Genomic DNA, 14,066 nt, shown 5'->3' with positions numbered 1-14,066 from the left:
TTTTAAAGAATAACTTCAAACTAGAACAAGATTCCGATTTCTTTTTTTTTTTTTTTTTTGGTTGGAAATACAACAAGCTGAGCAGTGGGAGTCAGATCGAGTTTGTAACTCTAGTCCCACTCCTCTTGTTCAGGCACCAAATCTGACTCAGTTCGCCCTCCAGTGGTCAGTAACAACCGATGGAAAAAAAAAAAAAAAAAAAGCCCACACATCCTTTCTAACGTAACATCAAATCCACTTCCATATCAAACATGGCCTACGTCCGCTTAACCAGAGATAGAGCCTATCTCCATCGGTTCACCCTGGACATGTCGCCAGAAACACGCGGCCATGCACACCATCACCTAAAGCAAATTTAGAGAGGCCGATTAATCTAACGTTGATGTTTTTGGACAGTGGAAGAAAGCCGGAGTACCCAGAGAGAACCCACACAAGCACAGGGAGAACATGCAAACACCATGCAGACAGGCCTCAGGTCGAGATTTAATCTCAGATCCTTCTTGCTGCAAGGCAGTAGAGCTGCCCACTGTACCACCGCGCAGCCCTCCATAACTAAATGAACAACTAACATGTTACCTTAGAACCCGGTTGAATAAATGATACCTTCTATTTGAGTTTGATAATGAATGTGAATTGATTATCATGTAAGGAGAAAAAGACAAGTTTTTTTTTAGAAAATTATTTTTGTTCAATTCTATTCTAAAATGATTGAGATGAATCGCGTGTGTTTTTGTAGCCTGAGTTTCCTGCTCTTAGTCGACACACAGTCTGGTCTTCTGCTGCTGTTTGCGCGGAGGTTTACAGAGCTGTGGGATGGTATTCTGCATTTCTGCCCATTATTTTCTGACATCTGGCATCGACACAGGAGAGTTGCTGCTCATTTTTATTTCTTTTTTCTAACCGTTCTGAGCAGCCCTGAGAGATGGTTGTGCATGAAAATCCCAGCACATTAGCAGTTTGTCACACACAAAGACCTGCTGTGTTGTATGTTTGTAAACAACTGTGTACCTAATAAAGTGGACAGGGAGATTACACTGTTTAGAAAACAAACCAATCTTTTAACTACTTCTGAGTTTATGAAGTACTTAAAGAACCAAGTTTATTGTTTTGTATTTACTGGCAATTTAATTATGTCTTCCCCATTATTTTAGGTTACCAATTACTTCAACAAGATATAAAACAAAGTAAAAGAACATAAAACAAGGATGCAAGGTAAGATGTACTGCAGCGCAGAATTAACTGTTAAATGTTATTACAGCTCAGAAAGAATCGTGCAGAGAAATTAAACTTTATGACAGAGTTTTTGTTTAGGCTTGTTTGTCTTTGCTACTAACACAAGTTTGTGTTTTTTCTGCAACTTAGCTGAAATATGTTACTCAACAAAATTAAATTTCTAGTTATCTCAGAAAAATGTTAGTTTTTCATTATTTTATTAAATTGAAATGATAGATGCACCAATCAATCACCCAGATGTTGGAATTGGCCGATTTTCCCTTGATTAAGTTGACTTTTTTCTTATCCATGAAATGTATTACAACTGAGAGCTCCCAGCATGTTTTTGTTTTAAAAACACACTTATCAGCAGCATGGCTTTTTTTAGGAACCAATAAATTAGGATATGGGGTCCGATGAGACTTGAAAATAATCTTTAAGCAGGTATTAAACATACTTTTCATTATCACACCCACATTTTTATAGGAGAAATGTCTTTGTCATTCGTATGATGTAATATTCTAATCTTAAGATGTTTCATTAGCTGTAAGCAGAAAATCATCAAATTAACAGAAATAAATTAACTTTTAATAATATTACATTTCATTGAATATCCTGTTATAATATCCTCTGTTGGCTTTAAAACATCTACCTCTATCAAAGAACATTTTTTCTTTTATATGTAGAATAATAATTTGGAAAAATAAGTAGGAGTTAGTGAAAACCTACATTTATATGTCAGACCTCAAAGAAAACCAAACCTCACTTTCAGCCTGATCGGTGCATCCCTATTTAAAACAGTCACAGCTAACGGACAAGTCTGCAGTAAAACAAATATGTACATTTTAAAGGGAAGTGAGGGCTATTCTAAGTGATTATATTACTACAACGGTTGTTACCAAACAGAAATACAGAGAAAGGTATTTCAGCGAATCTAGCTCAAACTAACATTAGCAGCTACTGCGAGCGAATGTCTGCAGCTCTATAGCAGCGAAGAAACAGCAGTCTATGTATAGATGGCTTTCTTTAGGAGGTAGCATGAAGTAATGACAGCAGTAAGTATCCAGTCATTTTCTCTAATGCAGCCATCGCTGCTGAGAGCAGCTCACTGACCTGCCGTCTGTCTTCTGGTGCCTTCAGGAAAAGAGCGTTGATGAGAGCGATGGCGTAGGTCTGGATTTCCTGATTTGACCTGAGGAAATGTCCAGGATTGCAACAACCAGTTAGAAGCATCATGCTCCACAAATATACAGGATCTTTAAAAATAAATACATAAATAGGGTAGCAACTACTCTGACTACAAAAAAAGGGACTGATGGAGGCTTTTAGAAAAGCTTCTCTTTGACACCAAGATTTTGTTTTAGCAGAAATTTATTGCAACCGAAGAAAACAAACAGCATTTAAGAGGTGCTGCAAGTGTCTAATTCCTACAATGGGAAATCTTCTTCACGTATAGACCTGAGGCAGTCTTTCGAAAATTACAAACAAAATTTGTTAATATTAAGAGGAGCCATCTTGCTCTGGTGGTTCCTGGTCTGCAGTGTTTCTGGGGTGGAGTTAACAGAGTCAGAGATTGATGACTTGATTATACGTACAGATGCTGCTGCACACAGCTAGCATGCAAAAAGATTATTTCAAGATTACTTTTTTTAAAGAAGAACCACTGAGATTGGGACAAGAAGCCAGAGATTGGAAATAAAAGAGGAAAAGTAGTTACTATGGGTGTAACGGTACAGCTATCACAGATTGATCGGGATAAGATCAACAGACTCTGAATGTATTGTTACATGATTAGGGTCAAAATGAAATGCATGTAACTGGATACAGAGCTGACTGGAGCTGGTGAAATGGAATGAACCGGCTTGGTTTAAAATGAATCCAGCCCAAACTGGAGTCTGATTCTTCATAACAATCAACGGATCGTATCAATACATTGGTAGAATACTTTCAATAGTTAATTGAGCATACTGTACTGGATGACAAATAGGATAAATTCGAATGTATGTTTGATCAATGATTCTTTTTTGTAAAGTGCCTTCAGACAACATTTGTTGTGAATTATACAGTTTATATTACACATATAAACTGACCTGAATTGAGTAGCTGGATATGAATTGGACCCATTTCTCATGTAAAGTGCCTTCATATAACATTTTTTTTTAAATGTGATGCTGTACAAATAAGCCAAATTTAATTAGCTTGAAGTGAACTATGGGCTGTTAATTTGTACAGCCAAATTAACAGCCACGTTAAATTTGGCTGTACAAATAAGCCAAATTTAATTAGCTTGAAGTGAACTATGGGCCACGTGTCAAATAAGTCTGTTTCTAAAAACAAAACTAGAACAAAATAGTGTTTCAATAATTCGGCCTTAGATACATGCAAAATAGAAGACCGAATGGTGCAGAAATAACAAATAAATAGGCCAAAACAAACATTTGCTTACGCACTTGGTACAAAATTGCTTTAAAACTTTGTGGCGCTTGAAGGAAACTAGTGGCATTTCCTTTGGGTCTTGTGTGATAACATACATCTACTCTGCCAGGCATTGCAAAGCACACGTTACATGACAAATAATGGGTGAAAATGAGAAAGATACGACAACCCAGCTTGCCAAACTTCTTTCTCTCAGCTGCTGTACGCACTGGAAACTCAAATACACTCTGCAAACAACTGACTGAAAAAAGCATGGCCTCCAGCAGGTCTTCATTACCATCATTCCTGCACTAGTTTCGTTTAAAGTGCTGTATACAGTAGCTTAATGTACTCATTCTCAGTTAAGGCACTTAAAAAAGCAATAGAAACAAATCTTCTCTTCTACATGAGAGTAGTGATCACCTGTGACTCATTCTGATTTCATCTCTCTGTGTACCTGTGGGACATCTCTGTACTGTGGTAGTTTATTGTGCCGTTACACCCCCAGTTCTACCAGACTTAATACGGTTTGTCTTTTCTCGTCTAAAAAAAAAAATCCTTGTCTTTGGTGTCGTTCCTAATCGTACCTTTACATCGTTTTTTTTGTTTTTTTTACACAACTCATGTTACAACATTTTCCCCTCGTCCCCCCGCGAAACAGAGTGCAGGAAGCCCCTGTGCATGTGTGTGTGCTCACACTTGCAGGTGCCCGATGAGCTGTCCCACGGTGATCTCCTGGGCCACGCGGTGGTAGAGACTGTGGCTGTTCAGGACCATGCTCTCCAGGATGGCCAAGGAGCGCTGCAGGATGGACACATCCACCATGGGCTGGTTCACATAACCTGCAATCTGAGGAAATGCAGAAGCCGTGCATAAAGTTAAAAAGCTAGGATCTGTAAACCAAGACAAAATTCAAACGTGTTTATAAAAGAAAACTTCATAGCAAAGTTTCTTTTGAGTGAGTCTCAAGGCTGCAGAGCGGTTCACTGAGGAAAGCTACTCGCATGCACGCTGCAGCAGATTACAATCCTGAACATCGTCCACACATTTCCGGCATGTGAGCGAAAAGGACGGAAGGGCAAACAATCACACAAAACAGCGGCAGGAATAAAAGGAGAAAGACAGACGATCCTTGAAGTCGCAAACAGTTAACATGTACACAGTGTTTGTGTAAAATGGCCGTGAGTGACGTAAAATGTTTGTTCAATAGAGGAAGCACCTGTTTGATGAAGGAGAGGGAGATCAGATCCCAGGATACAATGCCGTGATCCATCAACTCCAGGAACGCAGTGAGAGTGAAGGCCAACATTTCCCCAAAACTTGGAGAGAAAAAACTCACAGTTAGTCCAGGATTTTTCAGAAGGTGAGACTTAAAAATGAAATATGCAAAAAAAAACAAAAAAAACTAATTGATTTCATAAACATGAAGGGCTTGAAGTTAGGTCTCAATAGTTGAAATGAATGCTTACTGGGTGCCACTCTCGACAAGTCGAGCCAGAGTCCCTATGCCTTCCATATTTATGAACTCTGCAGCAAAAGTCGGGTCTGCGGACAACTTTGCGAGCTCCTTCAGAGCCTCGAGGCGAGCATCAATACCATGCGACTGGATCCTCTCCAAGAGTTGACGAGCAGCACGAGCCTGGCAAAAGTCAAAACGTTCACTCATGCTACCGTTACCTTATCTCATTGGTTTACCAGAGATTTAGCTATGAGACTTTATTTTATATCGTACGCTGCTTCCACTTGTGGCAGAGGACAAAGACACCCCTGCAATGACTGCAGCACCAGACACAATTATTGGCACCCCTGCTTAAGACATTTATAAAAGCCTTAAAATAGCCAGTTGTTATGGAAACTCTGTGAATCCAATATCCTAATGTCTTTTGCTGCAGTTCCCTGCAGTGAGCTTCACAGATTTTTTCTTGCATTACTGTCTTTCTTTGACCATTCCCCGACATTGTTTTAAACTTTTGTATTGTACTTATTGCTCTGACTGTAGATACAGTTAGGTTCAGACAAGAAGCCATTTTCCTGAAGCCATTTTGCTACTGCGTGAACCTTTTCCAGGAACTATGGTTCTGCGTCAAATATTTACTTCTTTTGGTGACTCCTAGAGATTTCTGTTTCAGTTTGGTCTTATTCTATACATTCTCTGATTTATCTCTGTGCTTGGCTATGTTCACTGTGTCCTCTCAGGTTTAGCTGGTTTTCCTGATTGCAGTTTTTCCATTGTGCATACAGTCTGTAGCTATCCGTCATGTTTTCCCTCCTGGTAGATTTCCTTCCGGCTTGGCCCAAATCGCTCTGTGAATGTTCGCAGAATCCCAAAGTACAGCAGTGAACTTGACAAGCAAACAGATGTGGAAAAGGGAGCTAAAGCATCTAAAAATAAAAAAGTAAGCTGGAATGCAATCCTCAGCACCTTTGTTAAACTGGAGATAAAGGTATCAGCTTCACTCTCAGAGCACTTAGATGCAGGGCGGGATTAAAAAAGGCAGGTAATCACACATGATTACAGAGAGACGGCGACTAGTGCTATTAAACACGACAGACGTCCTCAACTCCTCTTAACCTTATGAAAGCAGCCTGTGCCCCTCGCGCCGTGCTAACTTGGTAAAGCTATAATTTTCAGGACTTGTCAGTGATTGAAGATTTTTAAGTGCAGTCTAAAGTAAAGTCTTGAAATGGCTACTGGTTAGCAAAAAGTACATAATAAACTATCATCATTAACATTTTATGCAAGTGTATGTTAAACAGTTTCTAACAAATTAAAAACAAATTCCATGGTAGTGAAAAAAATATTTCCGCCCTTACAGACTTCTTCTACTTTATTTACTTTTTTGCCACTCTTAGATATTTCTGATCTGTTGTAAATACAAAATATAGTTTTCAAACCCTGACTTGATTAATTACAGTAAAAAAAAAAAAAAAACGTCTACCTTGTTAAATAATTAATTAACTGTTATCAATTTTTTTTTCCTTCAACACCCACGCACATCCTCATTACTGCTGAATCTGTAGAATCAAAAAAATCACTTGAACACAATTGGTCTGACAACATTAAGTAGGTCAAAATTTCTCTAAGGAACCTCTTCAAAGGAAATTTGTAAGGAGTTTAATTTATAGCACTGCTCATGAAAACAAAGCGGACTTACCGGGGAAATTGCTAATCGAAGGATTGTCCCATTCTTAATGTCACCGCGGCTCTGAAAAATAAAGGGCAACTTAGGGTCAATATTGCTTCACCGTGACTTTAACACAATGTGGTGGGAATAAAACCTGTTCAGTGATGTAAAGCTGAGGACCATCAGCATAACGGAGAGCGAACTGCTCAGAGCCCGACAAAGACCACCTGAGGGCGCAAATATAGAGAGATAAAGTTAATACACGTTGATATTGATTTTAAGCGAGTAATTGCAAGTAGCAAAATGTGTGATTGTTAGAGAGCGCAGCATACTCGAGAGCGCGAGAACAAAAGGTTGGCCAAGTCAGGCCGTTCTCTCCGGCAAATGTATGTACAAGAGGGGCAAACTGCAACAGTGAAGGGAGTTTTCAGTGGGCGTTTGCAGTAAAAGTGCAAGGGATTTTCAGCTTCCAGTGGCAGAGGGAGGCAGTTTGTACGTGCAGGCATGTTCAGAGGTGGATTGGTAGGAAAAATGTAAAATTCGTTGTACATTTTTACCACACTACCAACGTACGAAGAAAACAACCCTAAATGATAAATGAGAGCATAAATGTCTACTTTCCCATAGGCTGATATACAGTAAGGGATGTGTGAGTCTTAAAGGTATACAGAAAACCCACTCAAATAGAAATCTGAATTTAAACTAAGGTAGCGGTACAACATTTGTATTCATTGGCTACTGGCGCTGTGTTCTTTAACTCTGAACCAGTAAACCATACATCATACCTTACTAATTTGACATTTTGGCTTGTGTATTTTATTCATATTTTATGTCAAAGTGAAAGGATTTTTATTACAGTTATCATTGTGATAATGACTACACTGATCCCCATCCTAAACTTGGCCCCATGCTGAACCAACAAAAATCAACACAAAATTAAAACCTCTGAAAAAAAAAAAAAAAAAATTTAGCAATTTTGCAAATTTTTGATAAACTAAAATACTTCTCCATCTTAAATAATCTGGAAAAAGTAAAATAAAAAACTGAAGGAGATCATTCTTACCCGTCACATACTTCCCGTATTATAGAGGACAAGGGTTTCTTCTGTAAAAGCAAAACACAATGAATAGATAAAACAGAACAATCTGTCTCAGTCACGGTAAATGATCTGAATTTACATCAAACCTTTCCAGTAACATTGAACACTCTCCCCCTTTTACACTCACAACTCAGGCAGCTTTGGTTAAGTGCAAGTGAAAGTGCACATCAACGTGTGACAGGAGGAGCAGAATCAAACCTACAACTTTCCGGTTGCAGGATGACTACCGCTGAGTCATCGATAAGAATGTTTTAATATTGACATGGTCTAAGTAAGGCTAAATCAGGCTTTTGCAACCTTACATATGCTTAACTGAAATTACTTTCCATATGCAAATTAAGGCAAAGAATTAACAGAGGCATTGAAAGTTTCTCTCTACTACATACCTGGTCCATCTCTATAAGCTGAGCATTGGCACCGGGCCACTCAATGGCAACCTTCACAATGTCAGCCGGGGGTGGCATACCTGTGTGTTGTGGTTAGAGCACCCTACAGGAAAAAAGAGGAAAGAATCCCTGTTGATCAGCATCAACAGAGATTTTAGGAGAATTAGCACCAGCTCTTCAGTGGCTTTGTAAACTGAAAAATTTAGCCGTAGTCATAACACCGAATGTAAACTGACAGACAACACAGACCTTGATGCACTTTAATAAAGAAATCAGTTCACAGTTAGGAAGATGCCTTGAAGCATAAACAAGCAATAATATGATAATTTCACTTTATTCTAGCTTCAAAATTACAACCTTAATCAAATAACCTGCAGCATATGTTTTCTCTTGTATGCATTCTAGATTTAAGATTAAAATAAATCTGAATCACTCAAAATTGGACTGGCAGGTCGTACGAAAAAACAAAACAAAAACGATCACTTATTGCTAATAGAAGTTCCAAGTACCGTCTCAAATCTCAACTCTAGTCATTTTGTCTCAGTTTTAAATTCATAACTTTACATGACTGGTCTTTCAAACACAGCATTTGCTCCTAATATACGAAATTAAGAACCACACAAACACCAGCAAGGCTGGAAAAAATATCTTGAATCTTTTTGCTTCTTTTCATACAAGAGTTCTTAAAAAGAAATCAGAATCTGTGCATCTCTAATAGAGGCAAAGCATCTTTTCAGTGCTCACATTTAATTACTGCTTAAATGTAACAAACCTACTTCCCAATCTGCAACAACAGCTTTGCAGCAAATGAGAAACAAGAGAACAACAGGGACCAGGTTTTTGGCACAAATAAGAGGGTTTGCTTTTTTCTGACAGAGAGAGGGAGAAAAGGAGAGAACACAAAATAAAAGATGACAGGCTCGCCTGATTTGAAAACTGTTTTCTGGAACAGAGAGAAGAAACTGCTGTTCTCCAAATGGCTCCGTGCATTCTGATTGCTTTCAGGATTAAATAAAAAAAACACTTTGTATGGCTCATTTGAAAAGATTTTATTTTTTTTATCACAGCTGGGTGGTTGGATTTAAAAAACAATAATTACCTACCCCAGAGAATTATCAATGATGCAGTATGATTAAGCTCTGCACCACAAACTTTGTAAGGCGTTTGGGTATTTGTTCTATAAATACCCTCCCCTGCCACTTTACAGTGATTGAGCTGTCTGACAAGCTTGCCTTTTGATCCACTTTGAAATATATATTTTTTAAATGTCCTAAAGGTATTTTGCTCTTTTGTGAATCCAGCATCATTACCAGCTCCACATGATGAAAACATCCTGGAAAGTTGGAATAAAAATTCAAGCTGTCAAATCTAGAATAACAAGCATGCCTGAGTGCTTTGATCTCCGTATCTCCGAGCCATGGGACTACTGGAGTGTGCTCTCTGTATTATCTGTCACAACAAAGCATAGCAGATGAACACTGGGTGATATACAGCACAAGTGCTTTAAATCATAGCAGTAAAAGACACTAAAGAGAAAATTTAAATTCAGATTCCTACTTGACAAAATTTAATTTTCAACAGCAATGTCTTGTCATCTACACTAGACACAAAAATGTCATCAGTGTCAAATGTAAGAGTTAGATGCAATTAAAAAGATAAATTGTTTCTCTAAATAACCTTTAATTGCTTTAAGGCGAAATATAATTTTTCAAATGGATGCTGACAACTAGCTTGGAGGCTTAACAGAGCAGGGAAAATAAAAAAACACAGTTTGTTGCATCAGCTCTCCTATTTCCCCAAACAACCATGTGTATGTCTCACTCTTCTCCATATCATTCTTAAGGTCAACTTCATAATTCCTAGTCAACTCTACTATCCACTTCACTGCGATGCCTGTGTGACATAACTCATCATCTACCCACTATTTTCCATTACGGGTCTCTGCGGATGTCCACGTGCAACCCGAATGTTTGTGACCGGGTTGGCTACCAGTACAAACAGGGACAACAAATGCTCTAAGATGGAACCAAACACAGCAGATAAACTACAGATCAAACCACGAGCACAAGAAAAACAACAACAAATATAGTAAGGAAAGACCTGCTGTTTTTCCTGTGTGAATAATTTATCTCACAGGCACAAGAAAAAATACAAAAACTCCATTAATATTCTGGTGAGAAATCGCTTTATTCCTTCTTTTCAGATCTCTTCTTCTTCTTCTACTCCTCTCAGAAGACGGTTTAGAAAGCAGCACATTATCACTCCCATCTGAGGGTGAATATTTAGATGTGCAAAGATTGAACGGGTGCACATGTTTGTCTATAAAGTCCATGCAGCTAGCATATTGCGGCACAGAGAATTAAACTACAATGCAGTAATGTAGCCATCAAACAGCATTCCAAAGACACAGTTTGTCAAGCCATTCAAAGTCTTTTACTATATCTCTAGTTAGTTTTCTCATAACCTATCGTTTGGAGAGACAGTTAAAATACTAGCATGAGAGTCAAATGTTATGTCCTTCATTTGGCTCAGGCACAGATTACAAAATATAATGTTGCTACAACTAATTATTGGAAATGTAAATAGTTTTCTCATCTGATAAACTTTATGCTCACAAACAATAGCCAAAGTCACTTCGGTTGGTATGGCTATAGCTACTAATAGTAGCTGCTGCATAAACTTTGTTGTGTCTTTATACCACAATTTTGAGTTGTTTCCAATAGAGATTGTTTTTGGTGAGTGGGGGAAAATTTGTCCTCACTATCAGTCTTAACTTTGTAGCACAAGAGCAGACTATCCTTTTTCAATTTTGTCTCTATCAGCCAATACATCACTTACATAGTCCTGATAAAAAGAGCTTCTAGACAAAAGGAAAACATATTTTCTGTCAACAGCCGTAGTGAGTGACAGAGTTCAAGAGAGTATGTAGTATTATGAATACAAAGTCATTTTCCTAGTGAGAGTGACATGCTTTTTGTTTTAGGGAGTATTAATTACCAACTGACTTATAGGCTGAACCCTGCTTACTATTATTAACAGCATTCAAGTTAATTGCATTTAAAATATTTAATGCAATTAATTTAACAGATAAATATTACAACAAATTATCTGTCAAGTGTTTTAAGGCAAAAGAAGTGAAATAGGGAGGTATATATAATTTGGCCAACCATAACAAGAAGCTGCTAAAATTTTGGTAAGTTCAGATCAAATCACAACATTAAATCATCTTCACCTGCAGCACTGGCCTGTTTTGAACAGTTCTGATGAAATATTTGTTGTCCTTCCTTGCAGCACTTCTGCAATATTGTGGATGACAGCTTACTGCTTTTCTCAGTATTCTCCCCAGCTTGTAGAGAAGGTACATACTCACAAGAATGATATTAATGCACTTTGAAATAGCAATGTAGTATTAATATTAATAACCTGTAATTAGGTTAGAAATTCTCAGGAAAATAAGCAGATGCCACAGCTTTTCTCAATCCAGTGGCAGCTGCACGTTTTGATCAAAATTGATTAAAATTTAAATACGGCCAGGATTATTTATTTAATTTCAACAATTAAATGAAACAAACTGACCATAGTAGAAAAAAAAGATATAATATATGTCTTTGATATACATTTAATTGTGTAATATAATATTTTATTATATTTCTTAATTTAATTTAAGAACGTCTGACAAATTTTTATTTTCAAAGACTTCAACCTTCTTTGCTGAAGGTTTTCTAAGTTATATGTTTATGTCCTTCAGGTAACCTTTAAAGAACAGTAACTGAATTTTCAAGTTCAGAGGTAGATTAGATAAAGGCTATGTAATCTTTAGGAAACCGTCAGGGAACGTTCCCTAAACGTTAGTAACCTGATGGGACATTTTGACTCATTTATACTCCTGTCAGATTCATTTAATTATCTAGTTTTTCCAGTTTTTTGATTGACTCTCTTGGAACTTTGCTCTGTGTTGAAATTCAGGTATTATTACAGTATTAATGTGAGGACTTTTGCCATAACAAAGAGTACTTTGGATGTAATATTAGGCATGATGTGAATAGGCAGTTAGATACTTATTTATTGCACTGCATAATGAATAAAGCTTTGCGTTATTTTTAACTGTACAGTAAGTCAAGCTATCATGTGGGTTGTGGACACTTCCCTAAGCTTTAGTTTGTCGATGACAACCCACAAACTAAAGTGATGGAAACTTTTTCTCCATTCCTTGTGCTGTCACTAGATTCCGGGCTTCCGCCATGTTTGTTTTCTTTTCCCCGACTGTTAATATTAATTTGGCTGCACGCGCTGTTGCGGTATCTTAGCAACAGTCGCCCGGGAGCTCCAGACTGAAAGGAAATCTGAACAGTGTGGCCTCAACTCAAAAGACTTGCTCTGTCCCCCACCAGCTGCTTTTCACTGCGGCCCGGATGTTTCTGTCGCCATTTTAGCATTCCTTTAAAAAGAAATGTGCTAGTGGGGCTTCCCACGAGGGGTCTGGATATAAAGAGGTTCTGACTGACGGGGGAAACTGTAGAGTGGGGCGCCTAAACTTTCTATAAAAAGTTAAAGACGATGCAGCTGCGCCCCCTCTGGCCATATGTTGTTTATTACGAGATCGGTGCTCTGGTAAGAGGTATATTTATTTTTTTTATTATTATTTATTTTTTTATTTTTTTGTAATATATACACTTGAGAAGATGTATTGGAATCAGCCGGAGTCAGCTGCCTACAGCGCAACATCAGCTGATTTCATGTCCTAATACTTGCCAACTTTATCTGATTACGACAGTCGTCTTAAAAGCGTAAATGGCACCTCTTTGTTTAGAAATCTTGCACCACTTAAGTTCTGGTAATGTTTGTGATCGATTACAGGTAATCGACCAGCCTTGACTGAATCAATGATCACCACAAAGAGCGGTGCAGCAAAGGTTTGCTTGTGTTCAGTGGAGAAATCAATCACAACTCGCCTCGCTGTCAGGCATTCAGAATGAGATATCGTCTCTCTTTGTGTGAAAGTGATGCTGTCGCTCACTATACTCGCTGTTACAGCGAGCAGCAGCGTTATTCCTCAAAAGGCGGCTCATGTTCCCACAGTCATCCATTTTAGCCTGTCCGCTCCTCCATTGCTGACAAGATGCAGCTTCGTCAAGGAGGCAGATGATGCCTTTTAGCTTCCCCCCTTCTGGGTTTAATCACACCGTACAAACGGGCTAATTTCATTCATCCGTGCTACTCACCCCGTGTCCGGGCCATCTATGGTCCACCCGGTAATCCCTGCGTCCCCAGTGAGAGACTTGTGGAAAGGAGACACGACTCCACGCCTTGTAGGCGGGACACGATCTAAATGTCACTGTCTGCAAATGAGGCAGACCCTTGTTCTTTTCAGCATGTGCGTGCGCTCACACAGACATCTTCCCCTCGTACGTAGACATGTACTTCTCTACTGACCACCCCGTCATAACAATTAAAGGGGTATTTAAGGCGGGATTATTATTTAGTCTCCCTTGGATGCATCATTACTGATTAAATTACTGGACCAAATGCAAAACAAAACTCAAAATACCTTATTAAAAGTTCAGCAAGGTGAAGCAAATGGGGTTCTCATTATTTTACAAATTAAAATCTGGAAAGTAGTCATATTTGAATAAGTACCGGTAGTTGTCACCCGATTTAATCTCATATCTAATACTAAGATTGTCGGTATAAACCCAGCTGTTCCGTGAAGGCCTCGGAGGTTTGTTAGAAAGCAATGAACAAACAGCATCATGAAGGAACACAATAGACAGGTTAGGGATAAATATGGTAGATCACACAATAATATCTCAAGTGTTAAATATCTCACAG

General features: G+C 38.3%; 1 protein-coding gene across 5 annotated transcripts in view; it reads right to left on the bottom strand.

Moving 5' to 3' along the window:
- Positions 1-13,645, bottom strand: part of elmo2 (engulfment and cell motility 2) — a 28,785-nt gene extending 15,140 nt beyond the window's left edge. For 2 of the 5 annotated variants that reach the window (XM_015014431.1, XM_015014433.1), the window contains exons 1-9: positions 13,460-13,644; positions 8,238-8,366; positions 7,816-7,856; positions 6,907-6,979; positions 6,783-6,833; positions 5,097-5,266; positions 4,847-4,946; positions 4,331-4,476; positions 2,326-2,404 (exon numbers count right to left, since the gene is read on the bottom strand). In XM_015014431.1, the coding sequence (XP_014869917.1) occupies positions 2,326-2,404; positions 4,331-4,476; positions 4,847-4,946; positions 5,097-5,266; positions 6,783-6,833; positions 6,907-6,979; positions 7,816-7,856; positions 8,238-8,315 (738 nt within the window). In that variant the 5' untranslated portion in view covers positions 8,316-8,366; positions 13,460-13,644. Of the gene's footprint in view, positions 1-2,325; positions 2,405-4,324; positions 4,477-4,846; positions 4,947-5,096; positions 5,267-6,782; positions 6,834-6,906; positions 6,980-7,815; positions 7,857-8,237; positions 8,367-13,459 lie in introns of all 5 variants that reach the window. The other 3 variants (XM_015014428.1, XM_015014429.1, XM_015014432.1) reach the window with 3 other exon arrangements.
- Positions 13,646-14,066: the final 421 nt, after the last annotated feature.

The sequence above is a fragment of the Poecilia latipinna genome, unplaced genomic scaffold (genome assembly GCF_001443285.1).
Source record: "Poecilia latipinna isolate Pla-1442-1.1 unplaced genomic scaffold, P_latipinna-1.0 Scaffold1817, whole genome shotgun sequence".
In the NCBI taxonomy this organism is placed as follows: domain Eukaryota; kingdom Metazoa; phylum Chordata; class Actinopteri; order Cyprinodontiformes; family Poeciliidae; genus Poecilia; species Poecilia latipinna.
Note: the sequence above shows the minus strand (reverse complement) of the source record. Positions and strands in the feature narration are given on the sequence as shown.